General features: G+C 41.9%; 1 protein-coding gene across 7 annotated transcripts in view; it reads left to right on the top strand.

Moving 5' to 3' along the window:
• The window catches only part of SPIDR (scaffold protein involved in DNA repair), a 305,024-nt gene that overhangs the window by 23,461 nt on the left and 261,026 nt on the right, over positions 1-20,537 (top strand). For all 7 annotated transcript variants that reach the window (XM_005279938.5, XM_005279939.5, XM_042857049.2 and 4 more), the window contains exon 5: positions 3,032-3,198. In XM_005279938.5, coding sequence (XP_005279995.2) covers positions 3,032-3,198 — 167 coding nt within the window. The remainder of the gene's footprint in view (positions 1-3,031; positions 3,199-20,537) is intronic.

Here is a 20,537-nt window from a genome sequence, read left to right on the forward strand (position 1 = left end):
CATAATGGGCTATAAACAGCATTAGCAAAAGTGGACTATACACTAAAGTATGATGGGTGGAATGGCGAGGGATAACAGTTTTTATTTGTATTGGACAACTATTTATAATATATTGAAATAGGATGACCTACTCTTTATAGGATGGTACACTAACTCCTTTGTCCATGCTGTTTGTGGAGTTGTGAACCCCCAGGCCCTTAGTCCCCATACAACCAGTGGTGCTACTGCTTGCTTTTACCTAGGGCTTGATTTCTCCCCCATGGGTGCTTGGCTTCAGATGTGCAAGCACCTCTTGAGCCCTGGATTAGAGATTTTCCTTTAGCAATGTCTGATCGGCCTGCACATATGCTCTGTACAACCTTGTGCCATGCTCCAAGAGTATGTAGGGTTGCACATGTGAACTGCCCTCAGTTCCTTCTCTCTCACCTCAGTCTGAGATGGAACGCTAACGTGTCCGCCTGGTGTGTGCCTCAGTGTGTTTTGTAGTTTTTGTTTATTGGTTTAGAGTTAGTTGTTGTTAGTATAGAATTAGTTGTAAGAGGTTTCAGTTTTTCCTCTTTCCTCCGTTTCTCCCCTCCCCCCCTCCATTTTTCCTGGGGAGTTTATTTGGCCTGGCTGGGCTTGCCAGCTTTCAAATGCTGTCTCTCCTGTCGGGAAACTGTCCCAATCAGTGGCAGCCACTCTAAGTGTATCCATTGCTTGGGAGAGTCCCCTATCTCCCAAATTTATAACTTTTTTGTGTGGCTCTTAAAATCTGGAGCTCGGAAGACTCAAGAGACTAAACTGAAGCTGCTGCTGATGGAGCACTCCCCTTGACCCACTTTCAAGTCAAACTTCAAAGTGGAAGGAAATAAGAGATCTCATTTGCTTGTGCCTGCCTGCTCTGTAAACTGAAATTCATTGTGCTACTAAGGGTACGGCTACACTTACCTCCGGGTCCGGCGGCAGGCAATCGATGTTCTGGGATTGATTTATCGTGTCTGGTTTAGACGCGATAAATCGATCCCGGATTGATCCCGGAAGTGCTCGCCGTCGACGCCGGTACTCCAGCTCGGCGAGAGGAGTACGCGGCATCGACGGGGGAGCCTCCCTGCCGCGTCTGGACCCGCGATAAGTTCGGACTAAGGTACTTCGAATTCAGCTACGTTATTAACGTAGCTGAATTTGCGTACCTTAGTCCGAAGTGGGGGGTTAGTGGGGACCAGGCCTAAGCTGTAATCCTCCTCCTTTATATGCATTAATAATAATGGGTAAAAGGTATTTTGGAATACCTATCAGTTATCTTTACTTTATCTCTAAAAACATGTTGGTTTCACCAGGTATCTGTGAATGAACAGTTGTTAATTACAATTGAGCAGCTTAATTGCCTTTTCTAATTTTGCTATGACCGAGAAAGGCTCTTCCCTCCCTCCCAATGGTGTCTCTACTCTCTCTTAATTCAAGCAAGTGTAGACAGAATGGAGCTAAAAGTGTGTTTACGTGCTTTGCAAGCAAGACCAGATCATTCCCCTCCAGAGTTTACAGTCTCAGGCCTGGTCTAGACCTAAAACATAGGTCAATTTAAGCTATGTCCCTTACGGGTATGAAATATTCACACCCTGAGCGTCGTAGTTAAGCCCAACTAATCCCCGGTGTAGACCATTAGGTGAACAGAAGATTTCTTCCATTGACCTAGCTACTGCTTCTCAGAGGGGTGGATTAACTGCAGTGACAGAAAAAACTCCTTCCACTGCTGTAGCAAGTGTCTATACTATAGTGGCATAACTGCAGCTGTGCTGCTCTAGCACTTGTAATATACACATGCTATTAGATCCTGATCCTGCAATTTACTGCAGAGGGAGGGGGAAGACTGTTGTACCAACACAGAGCCCCTCCGGCTTCAAAAGAACTTGAAATGGGATCAACATGAGTAGATCCTTATGTCTGATGCAGTCCCATTAAAGTAAATTAGATTCCATGTATTTTTAAAGATAATCTTTTTTGCAGGATAAGGGCCTAAATATCCAATGTACAGCTGAAGGATAGGGACTGGGTTTCTTTGAGACAGAGCTGGGTTCCATAAGTGGAGAGAAGAGGCCTATTTTCAGGGGAAATTGGAAGAAAGAGGGGGTGAGTTAGAGGTGGTGATTGGACCTGGTATTAACCTGTCTGTTCTGTCTACACTACCTGATCTGGGAAGCATGTTCCTAGCTGTAGACAGACAGGTGTTAGCCCAGTAGCTCAAACCAGGCTTAAAAATAGCATTGTAGCTGGGGATAGCATATGTGGTGGCTTGGGCTATCCCCCTGAGCACAAACTGACCCGGATGCCCTGGGCACATCCCCATAGCTGTCGCTTGTGCTACCGCAAACTATACTTCTATTTTTAGTGTGCTAACTCAAGGAGAGCTCGCGTGTCTATCTACCTGTGCTAGAAGCGCACTGCCAGCGGCAGTGTGGATGTACCCATCATCTTGTTGCTGTTTTCTGTACCTTTTTTCTTTTGGAACAACCTTCATGTATCTTTGGTTCATCAACTCTCTATTTTTGTTTCAAATCTCTGATGAAGACTTAATTTTTCTCTCTCACTCGCTGTTGTTTGATTTACTCAGCCAAACATGAGCTAGGGCTTTTGGAAAATGTAACTAGATAAATCCTAATAATTAAAAACCCGCTACATTCTCAGGGACGATACTATAAGAGTTGTAAACCAATCAGATTGCATATGGAAATAGTCAATCTGTCATGTTGAGATTTGCGTTCCACAAAAGTTAGCATTTACCTGCTATTTAATTTTATAACTACTATTTAGCTCTGCAAAGTATATTAGAATTCAGCTTTTTATAGAAGATGTTATCAAAGTTGTTTTATGTGTTATGGAAAGAGTAAGGAAAAATATTGGTTGAATGTGCACAAAATAACATCACTTACGTTTTTGAATAAGAGATAATTTAACAGCATGTTTACTGTCATTATTGTTGAATTCATAGTTATAAATAACACACGGACTCATTAAGAAAAATGTCTTTCATTTTAACAAATACTTTATTAAGGTGAACCACAGTTCATTGACTGGGAGAAGGACAGTGATCCTGGGGATAGTGGTGATGAAAGCAATGGATCAGGAAAAGATGACAGTGCATTGGACATATCAGACTCTGATTCCTGTGCAAGCAGTAATTCTCTGCCTGTTGAAGAGAAGGAAGGTGAACTTCCTAAGGTGAGAAAATGTTTCTGCTTAAAAAAACCAAAACATAACTGTACAACATATTAAGGTTTGGAAGAACTGATTTGGGTGGGACATGAGGTTTTTTGTTTTTGTTTACCTCTTCTCCCTAAAAGAGAGCTTCAAAAACAAGAATATTTCAAATTCTCATTCTTCCCCAAACTTACAAATAGGTAAGCAGTGTGGTCAGTGAACAGAGTAGTCGACAGGGAGTTTTGTAGTTCTTAAATCATCACATGAGATCTGATTTAGAAAATAAAATTGTTAATTCATAAGAAAGTTATACAATGTCTTGTGCAGTTTAAGTGGCCTGGGTTTTTGCCTTAAAGTCAGAGTGCTCTGCCAAAACTGACTGTTTCAGACCTTCCCGCAGTTCCCATTGGCTGGGAATGGCGAACTGCGGCCACAGGGAGCTAAGGGGCTCCATGCCTGCAGATGCTCCAGGTAAACAAAATGACAATGTATTAGATATTTAATTCAATGATTCAATAGAGTTTAAAATAATCAAATTTTGGTGTAGAGGGGTGGCTCAGTGGTTTGAGCATTGGTCTGCTAAACCCAGGGTTGTGAGTTCAATCCTTGAGGGGGCCACTTAGGGATCTGGGGCAAAATCAGTACTTGGTCCTGCTAGTGAAGGCAGGGGGCTGCCTCGATGACCTTTCAAGGTCCCTTCCAGTTCTAGGAGATGGGATATCTCCATAAGCCGACCCCCGCTCTTTGATGCCTCAGAAGACAGGATACTGGGCTTGATGGACCATTGGTCTGATCCAATATGGCTGTTCTTATGTTCTTAACAAAATGGTTCCCTGTTTCTTCCCACAGAAGATCCATTATCCTTAGGCACCAGCTTTACAAACATTGTCTCTAAATTTGCATGTCTAAATTGTAGGTGCCTGCATTTTTTGGGTGTCCCAAATCTTGGATGGGTTTGTGCCAATTTGATTTTTGTGCTTCAGCAGGGAAATTAGATGACAATTGCTGTGCACAAATGCTATTTGCATGCAGAAAAACGTGATGTTCAAAATTGCACTCATAAAAATAAGCATACATATTTGAGGGACTAGATTGAAGTAATTTCTAATATTTAGCTGTTGTATTTAAAAGTTCATAGTACTGTACAAGTATGTTCCCAGAATTTCCAGTAGAGGGTGCCAAAAATTAACTATTCAGTTTTACTTTTCAGTAACAAATTATTTGGGCATTCTAGAGAAAATTGGATTTAGAAAAATAGTATACTCTTATGTAATTGAATACACTTAATGCACTGGCAATTAGACATTGTGCAGGTTAAATTGTCCAAGAGGGGTTTGTGTGTGTAGTGGATGGGTGTTTTTTTGTTTTTTTGTTTTTTGGTATGTTGAATACAGCTGTTAACATCAAATCTGACATATGAGCAGACAAAGTATGGCGTGCTATTTTAGACAAAGGAAAAACAAGCAGCATATTTTTAGTAATAATGATGATTGCAGTGTGAAAACAATAGGCCAAACTAAATTGCATCATAACTTCAGTTAAATCAATGGAGTAGCAACTACTTTCACCAGTCCAAGACTATGAAAAAAGGATCTGTCTGAGAATAAGAGTTCTGTTTTCAGTCTACTAATCAAGAGTGGGGTAGAATTGCTGCCAAGTAGCAAATTCATCAGACATGTTCTAGTGACTAACATCTGCTTCTGGCCAGTAGGTTAAAGACAAGGGTGGAGGGACTCCACTTCCAATATCTTGGAGAAAAGCCTAGCCCTCCTGACACCCTCTGCTATGAAGGGAAAGGTACAGGGCTCTTTTCTGGAAAGCTGCTTGTGGAGCCATCTCTATTTCTGTCTTTTTATTTTCCTCTGACTAGTAAGATGTCTTATAAACTTGACGCTTCTTCCCTTCTAGATGCTGTAAATAGGAGGGAGCATTTCCCCCTGCAAGGGTCCCAGAGCTTGGGCTGCAGCCTGAGCCCAAACATCTACACCATAGTTAAACAGCCACTTAGCCCAAGCCCTATGAGCCTGAGTCAGCTGGCACAGGGCAGCCGTGGGTTTTTAATTGCTGTGTAGACTCTCTACCCTTTCTTCCACCCTCCAGTTTAGGATTTTCACCCCCTTTCAATTTCTCCAGTGCCTACATTTGTGCCCAAGCAGCAGTGAGGCATTAAATATGATTCCTGATCGTTTTGCTGCTACGCATAGGGCTGAGTAGCAGCAGTGAAACTGACAAGCTTGGTTTTCATTTTTGTTGCTGTTTGACAAAGCCATGAACAATAGTGGAAATATTAGAGCTGCCTATCTGTAGATTCAGGAAGACTGTACTGCTTTGGTTTGTTTCAAAAGGAAAAGGAAAGGCTATCTTCACAATCATAAGGGCTAGAAGCTTTTTTTAATGGAAATTTAAATTCCATGGCTTGGGCCTCCATGTTATCTAGGAATAACTTCCTACTCTGCACCGTCAAGTAAATTTTTCGTGCTCTGCCAACTAGTAATCTTGTTACTGTTGTGGCAGATCACCTGAAATCAAGTGAAAACTAATAGTCATGGCAGACAAGATTACATAAATCTGTAAATAAGAATAGTTGAGGAGTTAGATGATTTAATTTAATGGATACTTAAGTGTATAAGCTCTCCTCAGTTGTCAAATCATTTGCCCAATCTGACCAGCAGAGGGAGAAAGGCTCTTCCTCCAGATCTTCCCCATCCATACTATATCAGATGTCAGTGGGTCATGTGTAGGTAAGTACATCCTCTCCCCTACACCCTCTTCAAAGCACCATCAGGAATCCCGGGCAATATTAATACAGAATGAACTCAAATGAACTCTCTCCACAAGGAAATAAACAAGGAAGTTAAGGAATTTGGGAGTCCTAATAGCAGAGCTGGAATGGAGTGTCCCATGTCCACCTCCTACTATCCCAGGAAAACACACTTAGGGTTTGTCTATACATGACCATTTGCCACTTTCATTATCCCAGTATAGTTAAAGTGGTACAACCCGTTCCACCCCAGTGTGGCTGCAGTTATACCAGTATAGTTTATTCCATAAAGGAAAAGGGAATCAGCTATACCAATATACAGCACCTTTTATACTGGTACAATCCCTGCATCCATGCTAGGGGTTGTACCGGTACAACTATATTTCAGAAAAAAATCACACCTCTAAGCAAAATAGTTTATACTGTTACAAAAATTGTGTGTAGACCAGGACTCGGAGGATTCCTTTTCAGTTTTCCTTCTGACAGAGCTCCCTTTTGTGGAAATTTCCATGGGAGTGGTCAGTCTGGGCCATACTTTAACTCTGGGGGCTAGCTCATGCAGGAAGGTAAGCGTAAATTAGTGGCTCCTTATAGCTTTGGCATACTTTTCCATGCTATGCAATATTTGGGACTCGCACCTTGTAGGAATAATTCAAACTATTTGAGGAAAAACACAACAGAACTGAGAATACAAAAGAGGTGTTTGCTACAGAAAAGCATTTTGTACAAGATTAATCTTTTTAAAAGACCTGTTAATTTAGTGGCCTAACACTGCAAAATGGGCAGCCATCTGAGATACAATATTTGTGTAGTATTTACTAAATCTTCGAAACCTAATGAAGTGTCTGCATAATTAGAAGACTTTTGTGTGAAATTTATTTTCTACTACTCAGAAATATGCTACACTCCATTAGGTTCTGGAGTGTTAGCAATTCTGTCAAAATATTTTTCTGCAATATTTATCCATTTTTACAGTGTGCTAGACCTCTAATTTCATGGGCAATTTTAAAGATGAACAAGTTTGTGACTGGTGCCTTCCTTGATACACCAATAGGTTTGGTCTGAAAATTACTTCTCTCTGGTGTTTTATTGCAAATCATTTTTTTTTTTTTTAATTAAAAGGAGGGTGAGTGCTTAAACAAAAATGTAAAAGCTGGTTGTATTACACCAGGGTGTATGTGCAAATCTTTTACTTATGTGTAGGCCCTGCACTTAAAAAACAGAGGATAGGATTTTCAAAGTTGCTTAACATTGGCCTAACTCTGCTCAGTCTCATTAACTTCAATGGGAGCAGAGCTAGGTCAATACACACAGTTTTGAAAATCCCACCCAGAATTGGGTGGGTTGTGTGTTTTCTTTCCTTTTGGGGAGTTGGGGAGAGACTGGGGTGGAAAGGACGCGTTGCTTTTTGCTCAGATACAAAAAAAAAAATCCTTTTAATCTATAACTGACTTGATTTTTTGCTTAAGAAAATGAAGGACAGACAATACTGAAGGCCTGGCCCAGGAATAGTCTTCCTCAAGAACTTCTAAAGGGGCAGGGAGGCACTAGCAACCTTTTTCTTGGAGATACTGTGTGCAATGATGGTGACCTCCTTTCCAGTATACTTGTATAATGCTTTCTAGGATGACTCTGTTCCCCTCAACACAGGTCTATGAGCACATTTCACTGCATTACAAATAGCGGTTTGAATGACCCAACCAGAATGTGGCCTTCACTAAAAGCCTCCTCTCAGAGATAAAAGGTCTCTAATGTAATCAAAAAAGACTAATCTCTCAAATATTTTAAATATTTTCATTCCAGGGGATTAAACAGAATCTAATGTTGTTCAAATCAGATTTCATGCCTCCTACCATGCTGCCTCCTACACTAAGAACTGCCTCTCTCCATCCATGCCAAATGGCCTCCTTTTCTTCCTTCAGATCCCTTCTAAAACAGTTTTCTGTGAAGTCTTCAGCATTAATCCTCCTAAAGTAGGTTAACTTTGTTTTATTAAAATATATAATGTCTGCCTCACTTGGAGCCTGGATACTCCTCTAATGTTCTGTATGCTTAGACTGTGTATTGTCTATGGCTAGTGTGTGGCCAGATTTGCTCACTTTTTGTGACTAGTCCCATTTAGGCCAGAGGAATTTAATTACATGAATGAAGTGAAGAAAATTTGTCCCCTAAATTATGAATTTCTTGGAGCAGTGATCATATCTTCCTCTGTATGTACTATGCAGAATAAGTAAGGCTTAATAATTATTTAAGGCAGATTTTTGTTGCAAAACACACTTAATAAGCCTGCCTGCAATTTATCTTTAAATTATAACATCTAATCTGGATGCAAAAGAACCCAGCAAAAAAAACTACATTTATAATTTGGTAAAACATTTTTTCCCCAAAGGAATAAATAGAAAACGTTAACTGTTCCCAAATGGGAATCTTGTTCTAGGAGGATATTCCTTAAACTAGACCATTGCCAGGTTTTAAATGTTTCAGACTTCACTGAAATGGATCATTACTAGTATTCTAAAAGCCCTGTTGCTTTTTGGCATTGCATTGGAAATGGGAGCTTTAAATGATATATGTAGAATAGAAACTACGCTTCTGTGCAATTGTCTTCCCATAGTGAAGAATGTTGTGAAGTTCTTCCAAATACACACCTGTGGGTAGCATCTGAGGCTTTCTGACCTACCAGAATTGGGGCCATGGATGAGTCAGTAATTGATATACTAGTTTATTGCTGCCGCAGTAACTTAGCTCAAAAATGACGAAATAGGAAAGTGTAGCAAGTGATTTGCTTCTGTCTCTCTTTCTGGTCTTGTGTGAAGTAGATTTTACATCTTCGATGGCATCCCAAAAATATCCCTCAAAGGTGAGCAGTATCTTGAGCAGCCAGTCATATAAGTATTGTGCATATATGTGGCCTTTCTCTTTTGTCCTCATCGTCTCGCACCACTATACTTTTTCTACATGTAAAATTAAAGTTGAATCTAGCACCTATCTTGTGCAATACAGTTAAAAATAGGTTATTTTAGGGCATTGAATCATAACATCAAATGGAATCTGTCAAGTCAGATTGAGAACTTAAACATTGATAAAAGATTATTATGTTGCTGCAAGCATTTATTTTGGCACCCATGACTCTTGTATCTGGGCAACTTAAAAAGCATATATTCAGACATAGTAATAATCTTAATGAGAGAGAGACCAAACACCACATTCCCCTGCCGCATGCAGCATTACTAGTCAGGATGCTAGGATTAATCAGCTGGGAAGGCCTGGACAAAGAGGAGCATCTTGCAGCTGTTTCTGAAAGAGTATTTCTGCAAGAAGCAAATTTCAGAGTTATGAACTCATTACCAAGAAAGCTCTGCCTCCAGAAAAACAAATACAAACACATCAACCAGCTTATTAGAAACTCTTGTACTTCTAAAGAAATACTTTTCTATGGACAAACTGGTCTTTGACTGCAGCACGTGCTAAATAGGCCTGTTCTCAAAACCAGTTGGTCAGAACACATCAGGTCAATAATGGTTTAGGAAGCAACTATCACTTTGCGCTCACATCAGTCGGGTAAAATGATTAACTATAAACCACTTGATATAACAGAAATAATATCTTGTAATGGAACACGGTAAAGGAATTAGCCTTTCTGTAGCCAGAGGAGACTTATCTTGTGACAACTGGCTTCCATTGACTTGATCAATTTAATAAAGTGTAACAGTCTATTTTTAATTGTTCAGTATAGAATATAGTCCACTCCCGGATGAGTTGTGGTAGTCTGTGTTATAGCTGCTTTCCTTTAGGGCTCCACATTCATATTAATTGGGCCAGAGTTTGAATGTAGCTGAAGATATAAGTTGAATCATTAGGTCTATATTGGTCTACAGGTTGATAGTTTAAAACATTTAGTTTGGGAAGTTCAAATCTCAACATGGCTGATTTGGTTCTTTATCCTCTTGAGGTAGATAACTACGTGGTGGTCATTCAAATAATACCTTGAAATCTCAAATCAGCCCTTTGTGCTGTGCATAGACATTAAATAGCCATGTTACTCCTGGAGAGTAGAAGTGTCTGACCAAAATTCCCTACACATTCATATACTCTAGTTCTATAAGTTGGGTTGCTTACAGGTGGCCACATTTCAGTTTGTTAAATATTCTGGGATGTTTTTCTATGTAAATCTAAAATAGTGTTGTGTGTATTAGGCTATTCACATAGACTCCGAATAGCAGAAGTTACCGTAATGAAGTGGAGCCTAGGCGTTGATGGTGCATGCTGTTCATACTAGACCTATCTATTTTCACTGATTCAACTGGGCAAACAGTTGGCTGTTTGGGTCTACTAATCCACCAGTTCTGCTCTGTTTAACTTAAGGATTCAGTTAAGCTACATCTTCTTTCTTGCATAGCTCTGGAGAGCCACAACTTAAATGCAGCTGACAGCTTAGCTATCTCTGCTTATGTGTACCAAATACTTCCCTCCCACCCCATGTTTTAAAATAACATTAAAATTAGAGTGACCGTATTTCCCAAAGGGAAAATGGGAAACTGTGCAGGGCTGGCCCAAGGTGCCACCTCCCCCACGGGCTGGCCCCAGGTGCTTGCCCAACATGCGCCCCCCAGACTGTCACTGGTCACTTGAACCCTGCCGACCTCCCACTCAAGGTTGTCACTGGTCGCTCAAACCCTGTTGGCCCCCGCTCAAGGCTGTCCCCAGCACTGGAACCCCCCCGCCTCCAGTCCAGTCTCCCTCCTGCATGGGGCTGGCATCTCTGCTTGCCCCTCCCCCCATTCTGCCCCATTGCATCCCACTTGTTTGACAAAAGTGGGCATTTATCCCATTTGCTCTTACCAACTGATCAAAAAAAGTCAGGACGGCTGGGACAGGGCTTAAAAAAAGGACTGTCCTGGCCAAAACAGGATGTATGGTTACCCTAATTAAAATGGAGCTCTTTGGTTTTCCAGAGGCAGCATTCCATGGGAGGGATCTGGAGTTTTTCAGGCTTGGATCCTCTAGGTAACAGTGACTCTGTTTGGAACACTATAGAGGGGACTTTCTGAATACTGGGGAGAGGCAAATGAAATGCATGCTGCTATGCCAGGCCCTCTGCTTTTTTTCAACAGCAATACCGATTTATAAGTGTAGATCAGATGTTAGTTTTTAACTCTTGCTGTGGGGAGAAGTGGTGGGAAATGAGGCTCATTAACATGAATAGGGTCAGTCTTAACCTCTGGATGGTCTGGCATATGTGCATGATGGGTGTCTACTATGCGCTTAGTAGTATTAGAACTAAGGTTTGACAAAACATTTTGGTTAATGATTTTAATTCCATTCTCAACCATAGAAAAAGGTTTGCGCACATCAAATTGTAACAAATGCCTGTGTCTTGAGTAGGTTTGGATTTGATCACCAAACTGTCGACAGTGCTCCAATTTACCCAGATTTAATTTTCTGACTTCCTTGCTAATTTTTAATTTAAAAACCAAACTTATTTTACAGCTATTTACAAAGACAATTTATCCTCAAGACATTAGGTGGATAATTCTCCAGCAAATTTACACTTTCACGATTGTCTGTCTCAGCAAAAAGGTGACAGATTGAATGGGTTTGGCAATGTGAAATACCCTCTCATCAGTAGAATGCTTGCAGCACAGGGGAGAGGCACAGTGGCAGGGTAACTTAAGGAATCTCATGCTGCTGCTTATGCTGTACCTGCTCTCAAATCAAATTGTATTGATTGAAGGTTTTTGCCATGTCAAAGACAAAAAATACATACAAACAGCCTCTAAAATATGCAGTTGTAAACAAAATACATCTAAAATGGCTAGTTTGGACATGAAGTTTAAAAAAAAAAAATAAAAAAAATAGAAACAAAGCAGTAAGTATACAAATACACCTCTACCTCGATATAACGCTGTCCTCGGGAGCCAAAAAATCTCACCGTGTTATAGGTGAAACCGCGTTATATTGAACTTGCTTTGATCCACCAGAGTGTGCAGCCCCCCCCCGGAGCACTGCTTTACCGCGTTATATCTGAATTCTTGTTCTATCGGGTAGTGTTATATTGAGGTAGAGATGTACCCTTGCTCTTAAATCTCCAAATTTATTGTTTTAAACATTTAGGGTCTGCTTCAGTTTGTATTTAGGGGTTTCATGCCTTTGACTTCAGTGGGAGCAGAATTGTGCCCTTTGTGAAAAGCGTTAAGCATGTAGAGTTCATGTCCTTCTTACTGTATAAAACAAGACAGGTCAGTAGATTCTGATAAGAACAATAAACAGAATATGATGAGATGGAATAAAACTTTAAGTTTTTCTGGCTGTAAGAGGAGTTTGGAAGGGTCATAGTCCAGAAACCTGGTCACTTGGGGTGCAAGTGTCTGTTGTCTCTTTTAGACAGATGAGGTTCTTTTCCTCAGATGTGTATCTGTATACAGTATCTTTTCACCCATTTTATTTCATGTGACAGAGGCTAGCTAAGCATTTTCATGCTGCTGCTGGCCTCTGCTTGGAGGGTGTACAGTCAGGTGGTGTGGGGCTAGGGCATAAGAGGTGCTACTTCTGTCATTGGCTGCCATTGCAGTGCAAGAACATAGAATCATGGGGTTAGAAGGGACTGCAATGGTCATCTAGTCCAACCCCCTGCCAAGATGGATGATTTAGACACAACAAATCCTTCAAGACAGATGGGCATCCACCCTTTTTTGTAAACCTCTAATAAAGACACTTCAACGACTTCCCTAGACAGTTTGTTATATTGTCCTACTATTCTTACAGTTAGGAAGTTTTTCTTGAGATATAATCTAGATCTACTATGCTGTAGTTTGAACCCACTGCCTCTCGTCCAGCCTTCTGTTGCAAGAGAGAACAACTTTTCTCCATCTTTTTTACGGCAGCCTTTCAAATATTTGCAGACTGCTATCACGTTCCCCCTTAATCTCCTCTTTTCCAAACTAAACATATCCAGTTCCTTCAGCCTTTACTCCTATTGCTTGCATTCCATCCCTTTGATCATCTTTGTTGCTCGTCTCTGGATCCTTTCCAGTTTCTCTACATCCTTTCTATACAACGGTGGTTAAAATTGGACACAGTACCCCAGTTGAGACCTAACAGTGCCAAATAGAGTGCTAAATATTCCCTCCTGTGACTTGCATGCTATGCCGCTGTTAATGCAACCCAAAATTGCATTTGCTGTGTTTTGCAACAGCATTGCATTGTTGACTCATGTTGAGGTTGTGATCCACCACAAGTCCCAGATCTTTCTCACCACTGCTGCTGCCAAGCTAATTATCCCCCATTCTGTATTTGTGCATTTGTTTTTTTTCCCCATAAATGTAGCACCTTATATTTGTCTTGTTGAGTTTCATTTAGTTGTCTATAGCCCAATTCTCCAATTTATCAAGATCCCTTTGAATTTTAGCTCTATCCTGAAAAGTGTTTGCAATCCCTTCCCCAGCTTTGTGTCATCAACTGCTAGTAGCAATATCACCCAATGGCTAGAGATGCGGCACTAGATGGGGAGGGCTCTGAGTTACTACCGAGAATTCTTTCCCAGGTGTCTGGCTAGTGGGTTTTGCCAACATGCTCATGATTCCACTGATCACCATATTTGGGGTCAGGAAGGAATTTTCCTTCAGCTCAGATTGGCAGAGACCCTGGGGTTTTTTCCTCTTCCTCTGAAGCATAGCACATCACTTGCTGATGTAAACGAGAGTAAATGGTGCATTATCTGTAACCTGAAGTCTTTAAATCAAGATTTGAGGACTTCAATAACTCTAGGGTTACCATATTTTAATATTCTAAAAGGAGGACACTCCAGGGGCCCCCGGCCCCGACCCAACTCTGCCCCAGCCCCACCCCAACTCCGCCCCTTCCCTGCCCGGCTCGCCCCCTCCCCTGAACGCTTCACACCCCCCCGCTCCTCCCCCTCTCCTCCTTCCCGCAAATCAAATGTTTGTGGCAAGCGTGAGGCAGGCAGGCAGCAGATAGGCTGGGGCGGGGGCGCGAGGAGGCGCGGCCCAGTCCGGCCCCCCTGGCCGAGCGGCTCCCTCCGGCGGTCGGCCCCGGCCAACAGGCTCTGGCCCCGGTGTCTCCGGCCTGGCTCGGCCCCTGGGGCGCCGGCCCCAGTTCCGCCCGAGCACGCCAGCCCCGGCTGAGCAGCTCCAGCCCTAGCGACTCCAGCTCGGCTCGGGCCCCAGGGCACCGGCACCGGCTGAGCACCCCCAGCCCCAGTCCTAGCGACTCCGGCCTGGCTTGGCTCGGGCCCCGGTTCCGGACAAGCAGATCCGGCCCCGGCCCCGGGCCAGTGGCACTGGCCAGCGGCCGAGCTCCCCCAGCCCCGGTCCCAGTGGCTCAGGCCCCGGTTCCAGTCGAACGGCCCCAGCCCCGGCCCTGGCCCTGGCTGAGCGGTGCCGAGCACGGCCAGCCCCAGCAGCTCCGGCTCCGGCCCCAGCGGCTCCAGCCCGGACCCAAGCCCCACAACCCCTCCTTATTTTCCCGGACATGTCTGGCTTTTTGGAATTTCTTCCCGGACGGGGATTTGAGGACCAAAAAGCCGGACATGTCCGGGAAAATTCGGATGTATGGTAACCCTAAATAACTCGTCCAGAAGTTATGGGCCTGTTACAGAAGGTGGTGGGTGAGGTTCTATGGCCTGTGGTGTGCGAAGAGGTCAGACTAGATGATCATGATGGTCCCTTCTGGTCTTAAAGTCTATGAGCACCTCTTATAAGTCCCACTGTTTAGAAGCAGCAAATCTCATTGCTTAGCCATAATATTCAATTTTTTTTTTTTTTTTTTTTTTTTTAAATCTTGAATTCTACAGATATAGATGGCATTTGTCAGACTCTCCTAGAAATGCTGTGTTCTCACTCTTGGTGAGGTGGTGAGGGAGTTCATCAGACTGGGATTTTTTTTTTTTAACTGATCATTAAAAGAAACGCAAGACAGTTATCTGATTGTAACTTGAAGACTTTTATATTTGTAACATTCTGGGAAAAAGCTCAGTGTTTTTCAGTTGCATTTGTCAGTGTGTTTTTAAAAAAATATTTATTGTTGCTTTTAGATATGTGCTAAAAGTGCCATACTTGAGTGATTGGGAAAGTGATTCTATGTTTTGTGAAATGTAATTTGTAAAGCAGTTTAGGATCCTTTGTAATGAGAGGAGCTGTATAATATAACATATGAACTTGTCAGAAGCGCTTATTTGAATATTTAGGAGGATGCGTTCAGTAAAGTAATTGCAGCTGTGTTTTTTGGGGTGTGTATGCCTAAATAGGGAATACCTAGTGATGTGGTATAAAGTCCTGAATTTGAAATGGGTCTCTTTCTGCTGAGTAGTAAATATGTGCATTACTCCTAAGCCATGGGGATCTAGAACTGTCATCTCAAATAAGTGCTGATAAATCCTTTTTTTTCATAGAATCTTAGAAATGTAGGACTGGAAGGGACCTCAGTAGGTCATCTAGATTCTAGAACAGTCCCCTGCACTGAGGTAGGACTAAGTATTCAATGTCCCCCCTCAGAATCCTCTTCTCCAGACTAAACAACCTCCCCTCTTTCTTTTTTTCAATCTTTCCTCATTGGTCATGTTTTCTAGACTTTTAATCATTTTTGTTACTCTTCTCTGGACTTTTTCCAATTTGTCCATATCTTTCCCAAAGTGTGGTGCCCAGGATGCAATACTCCAGTTGAGGCCATATCAGTGGTGAGTAGAATGGAAGAATTACTTCTCGTGTCTCGCTTACAACACTTCTGCTAATACATTCCCGAATATTTGCTTTTTTTGCAACAGTATTACATTGTTGACTCATATTTAGCTTGTGATCTATTATAAGCCCCAGATCCTTTTTGGCAGTACTTCTTCCTAGGCAGTAATTTCCCATTTTGTATTTGTGCAATTGATTATTCATTCCAAAGAATAGTCCTTTGTATTTGTCCTTATTGAATTTCATCCTGTTTATTTCAGACCATCTCTAGTTTGTCAAGATCATTTTGAATTTTAATCCTGTCCTCCGAAGTGCTTACAACCCCTCCCAGCATGGTTTCGTCCACACATGTTAAGTTTACTCTGTCATTATCAAAATCATTTATGAAGCTATTGAATAGAACCAGACTCAAGACAGATCCCTGTGGGACCCCAGATGATATGCTCTTCCAGCTTAATTGTGAACCATGATAACTACTCTGAGAAAACTTTTCCAAACCAGTGGTGCACCCACCTTATCATAGGTCCATCTAGACAAGTGGTTCTCAAACTTATTTGATCGCCCCCCCACCCCCTTCTTTGTGTCTGTCCCCAGTGAGGGATTGGGGTGAGGAAGGAGAGCCTGAGCTGCCTCCTGGTGAGGGATTGGAGCAGGGGGCGGGCAAAGAGAGCCCAAACTCGGGCTACCTCCCAGTGAGCTATTGGGGGGAGGGGAGGAGAGCCCAAGCCTGGGTAGTGGGGCTCTGTCTCCTTTCACCACTGCTTACCAGGTGTGCACAGCCCTTCTGCATGAGCCCCAGCCATTCGGGGCTGACAGCTAGAGTTCTTTATTTAAAAAACAAACAAACAACAAAACAGTACATGACTCGGGCCTCCCTTGGGAGGTCCGCCCCAGTTTGAGAACTAATGATCTAGACTATATTTCTCTAGTTTGTTTGAGAAGGTCATGTGAGACAGTATCAAAAGCCTTACTAAAGTCAAGATATATATGACATCTGCTTCCCGGCTATCCACAAGGCTTGTTATTCTGTCAAAGAAAGATATTAGGTTGGTGTGACATGATTTGTTCTTGACAAATCCATGTTGACTGTTACTTATCAATTTATTTTCTTATAGGTGCTTACAGATTGTTTCATTATGTGCTCCATTATCTTTCCAGGTACTGAAGTTAAGCTGACTGGTCTGTAATTCCCTGGGTTGTCCTTATTCTCCTTTTTTTTTTTTTTTATAGATAGGTACTATATTTGCTCTTTACTTATCCTGTCCTCCATGAGTTCTCAAAGATAATTGCTAATGGTTCAGAGAGCTCTTCAGACAGTTTCTTAAATAGTTAAGAATGTATTTCATCAGGCCCTGCCAACTTGAAGACATTTAACTTGTCTACAGAGCTTACAGTGGCACAGCTGTACCGATGCAGCTGCGCTGCTGTAAGATCTCTCATGTAGCTGCTCTGTGCCAATGGGAGAGAGCTCTCCTGTTTACATAATTAAGCCACCCCCAATGAGTGGCAGTAGCTATGTCAGCAGGAAAAACTCTGCCACCGACATAGCACTGTGCACACTACCGTTTATCCTGGCATAATTTAGGTTGCTCAGGGGAGTGGTTTTTTTCACACCTCTGAATGACATAAGTTTTGTTGACATAAGTGGTAGTGTAGACATGGCCAAAGTAATTCTTACCTTGTTCGTTTCCTATTTTAGCCTCAAATCCTACCCAATCTACACTTCTGCCATTGCTGCATTTTCTGTTATTGTCATCCCATCCTAATTGTATAATGTGCCTACCCTATCCTTGGTCTACCTCTTGCTTCTCATATATCTGTTAAAAATTTTCTTGTTACCCTTTTTGTCCCTAGCTAGTTTAAATTTTTTTTTTTTTTGCCTTGGCCATTCTAATTTTGTGCCTACATGCTTGTTTTTTTTATAGTCATCCTTCATAATTTGACCTACTTTCCACTACTTGTATGACTCATTTTTGAGTTTCAGGTTATTGAGGATCTCCTGGTTAAGTCGGGGTGATCTCTTATCATATTTCATATTTTTCCTATGTATTGGAATAGTTTGCTCTTGTGCCCTTAATACTGTCTCTTTAAAAAAAACTGCCAACTCTCCTGAACTCTTTTTTCCCCTTACACTTGCTTCCCATGGGATCTTGCCTACCAATTCTCTGAGTATGCTGAATCATAGAAGTGTAGGACTAGAGGGGACTTCAAGAGGTCATCTAGTCCAGTCCCCTGCACTTAAGGCAGGACTACATAATAACTAGACCATTTCTTACAGGTGTTTGTCTAACCTGTTCTTAAAAACCTCCAATGATGGGGGCTCCACAACCTCCCTAGGCAATTTATTCCAGTGCTTAACTACCCCGACAGAAAGTTTTTCCTGATGTTCAACCTAAACCTCTCTTGCTGCAATTTAAGCCCATTGCTTCTTGTCCTATCCTCAGAGATTAACAAGAACAATTTTTCACCCTCCTCCTTGTAACAACTTTTTACATACCTGAAAACTGAGGGGGGGACATAAGTCGTCTTTTCTCCAGACTCAACAAACCCAGTTTTTTTCAATCTTCTCTGAGGTCATGTTTTCTAGACCTTTAATCATTTTTGTTGCTCTCCTCTGGACTTTCTCCAATTTGTCCACATCTTTCCTGAAATGTGGTGCCCAGAACTGGACACAATACTCCAGATGAGGCCTTATCAGCACAGAGTAGAGCGGAGGAATTACTTCTCGTGTCTTGCTTACAACACTCCTGCTAATACGTCCCAGAATGATGTCCTCTGTTTTTGCAACAGTGTTACAGTGACACACATTTAGCTTGTGATCCACTATAACCTCCGGATCCCTTTCTGCAGTATTCCTTCCTAGGCAGTCATTTTCCATTTTGTGTTTGTGTAATTGATTGTTCCTTCCTAAGTGGAGTATTTCGCATTTGTCCTTATTGAATTTCATCCTATTTACTTCAGACCATTTTTCCAGTTTGGCCAGATCATTTTCTATTTTTATCCTATCCTCCAAAGCAATTGCAACCCCTCCCGGCTTGGTATCATCCACAAACTTTATAAGGGTACTCTCTATGCCATTATCTAAATCATTTATGAAGGTATGGAACAGAACTGGACCCAGGACCAATCCCTGCAGGACCCCACTTCCAGCCTGACTGTAAACTACTGATAACTACTCTCTGGGAGTGGGTTTCCAGCCATTGTGACCCACCATATAGTAGCTCCATCTAGGTTGTATTTCCCTAGTTTGTTTATGAGAAGGTCATGCGAGACAGTATAAAAAGCCTTACTAAAGTCAAGATATACCACATCCTACCACTGCCCGCCCCCCCCCCCCCCCCATTCACAAGGCTTGTTAACCTGTCAAAGAAATCTATAGGTTGGTTTGACATGATTTTTTGTGGACAAATCTATGCTGACTGCTACTTATCACCTTATCATCTTTTTCATGTTTTCAAATTGATTGCTTCGTTACTAGCTCCACTATGTTTCTGGGTACTGAAGTTAAGTTGACTGGCCTGTAATTCCCTGGGTTGTTCTTATTTCCCTTTTTTATAGAATGGCACTATACACCTCTACCCCGATATAACGCTGTCCTTGGGAGCCAAAGAAATCTTACCGCGTAATAGGTGAAACCGCATTATATCGAACTTGCTTTGATCCGCCGGAGCGTGCAGCCCCGCCCCCCTGGAGCACTGTTTTACTGCGTTATATCTGAATTCGTGTTATATCGGGATAGAGGTGTATTTTCCCTTTTCCAGTCGTCTGAGTTTTCAAAGTTAATTGCTAATGGCTCAGATATCTAGTTAGTCAGCTCCTTAAGTATTCTAAGATGAAGTCTGCCTTCTTGAAGTCCACTGTGTTTATTCTGTTTTCCCTCCTACCATTATTTAAAATAAATATAAATAAACTAAAAGAATTGTAGTTATAAATCTTTTGGACAATAGACTCTAATTCAGATGTCTTGAGTGGAAGAGGAGGGTAGAGAGATTGGGGGTGAGGAGGAAAATAAATCCAACCCTGAATTTCAGAAAGCTGTGAGGAAGAGTTATGTTTATGCCAGGTTTGTGCTGTGTGATGCATAATCTATGTTTTCATAAACAGTTTCTTAGGTCTGAGTACAAGAATGATTGATTGGATTTAAAATCAAACAACTTAATTGGAAAATAAAGTTTTGGGTGCAGTGCTTTCTGTGTATTCTTTTTGAACATATTTCAGTTTCCTGCTCTAAGTATTCAAAAGTTGGCACTTCCTACTGAACATTGAGGCCACTGCAAAAATAAATAAATAAATAAATAATCCTTGTGTTCTGGAAAGGACTGTGAACCAATGCAGCATGATCAGCTAAAAGCAATGCTAATGCTTTATATCAAATGACTAACGGCCAGACTGTACCCTGCCTTATGAAAACCTATAAGTAGCTGAAGGAAAGGAAAACTGAAGTTCCCTTTGCAAAGATTCCCCACTCTGGCTGGGAGTGAGAAAGGAGAAGACTGTTTGTTCCCCTGTAGAAGAAACAGAGCCTATTCCAAAGTTCTGTGGATTTCTGGGATTTGTAAGGGCATAGGGCAATGCTTAGATGAAAGAGGCCAGAAGGGTGAAAATATTGTATCAAACCCTGATTTCCATAGCTGTGTAAGGAAGAGTTATGTCAGAGTTGTTGCCATATGGCGTGGGTAGGGTGACCAGATAGCCAGTGTGAAAAATCAGGATGGGGGTTGAGGGTAATAGGTGCCTATATAAAACAAAACCCTGAATATTGGGACTGTCCCTATAAAATCGGGACAGCTGATCACCCAAACTGCTTGGGTGAAATTGAAATGCCAGAGATTTGTGTATCTCCTGCAGCCTGCAAACCCTCCTTTCAGAAGGTGTTCCTAACACACACAGAGCTAAGCAGGAAA

Source organism: Chrysemys picta, chromosome 2, assembly GCF_011386835.1.
Source record: "Chrysemys picta bellii isolate R12L10 chromosome 2, ASM1138683v2, whole genome shotgun sequence".
NCBI lineage: Eukaryota > Metazoa > Chordata > Testudines > Emydidae > Chrysemys > Chrysemys picta.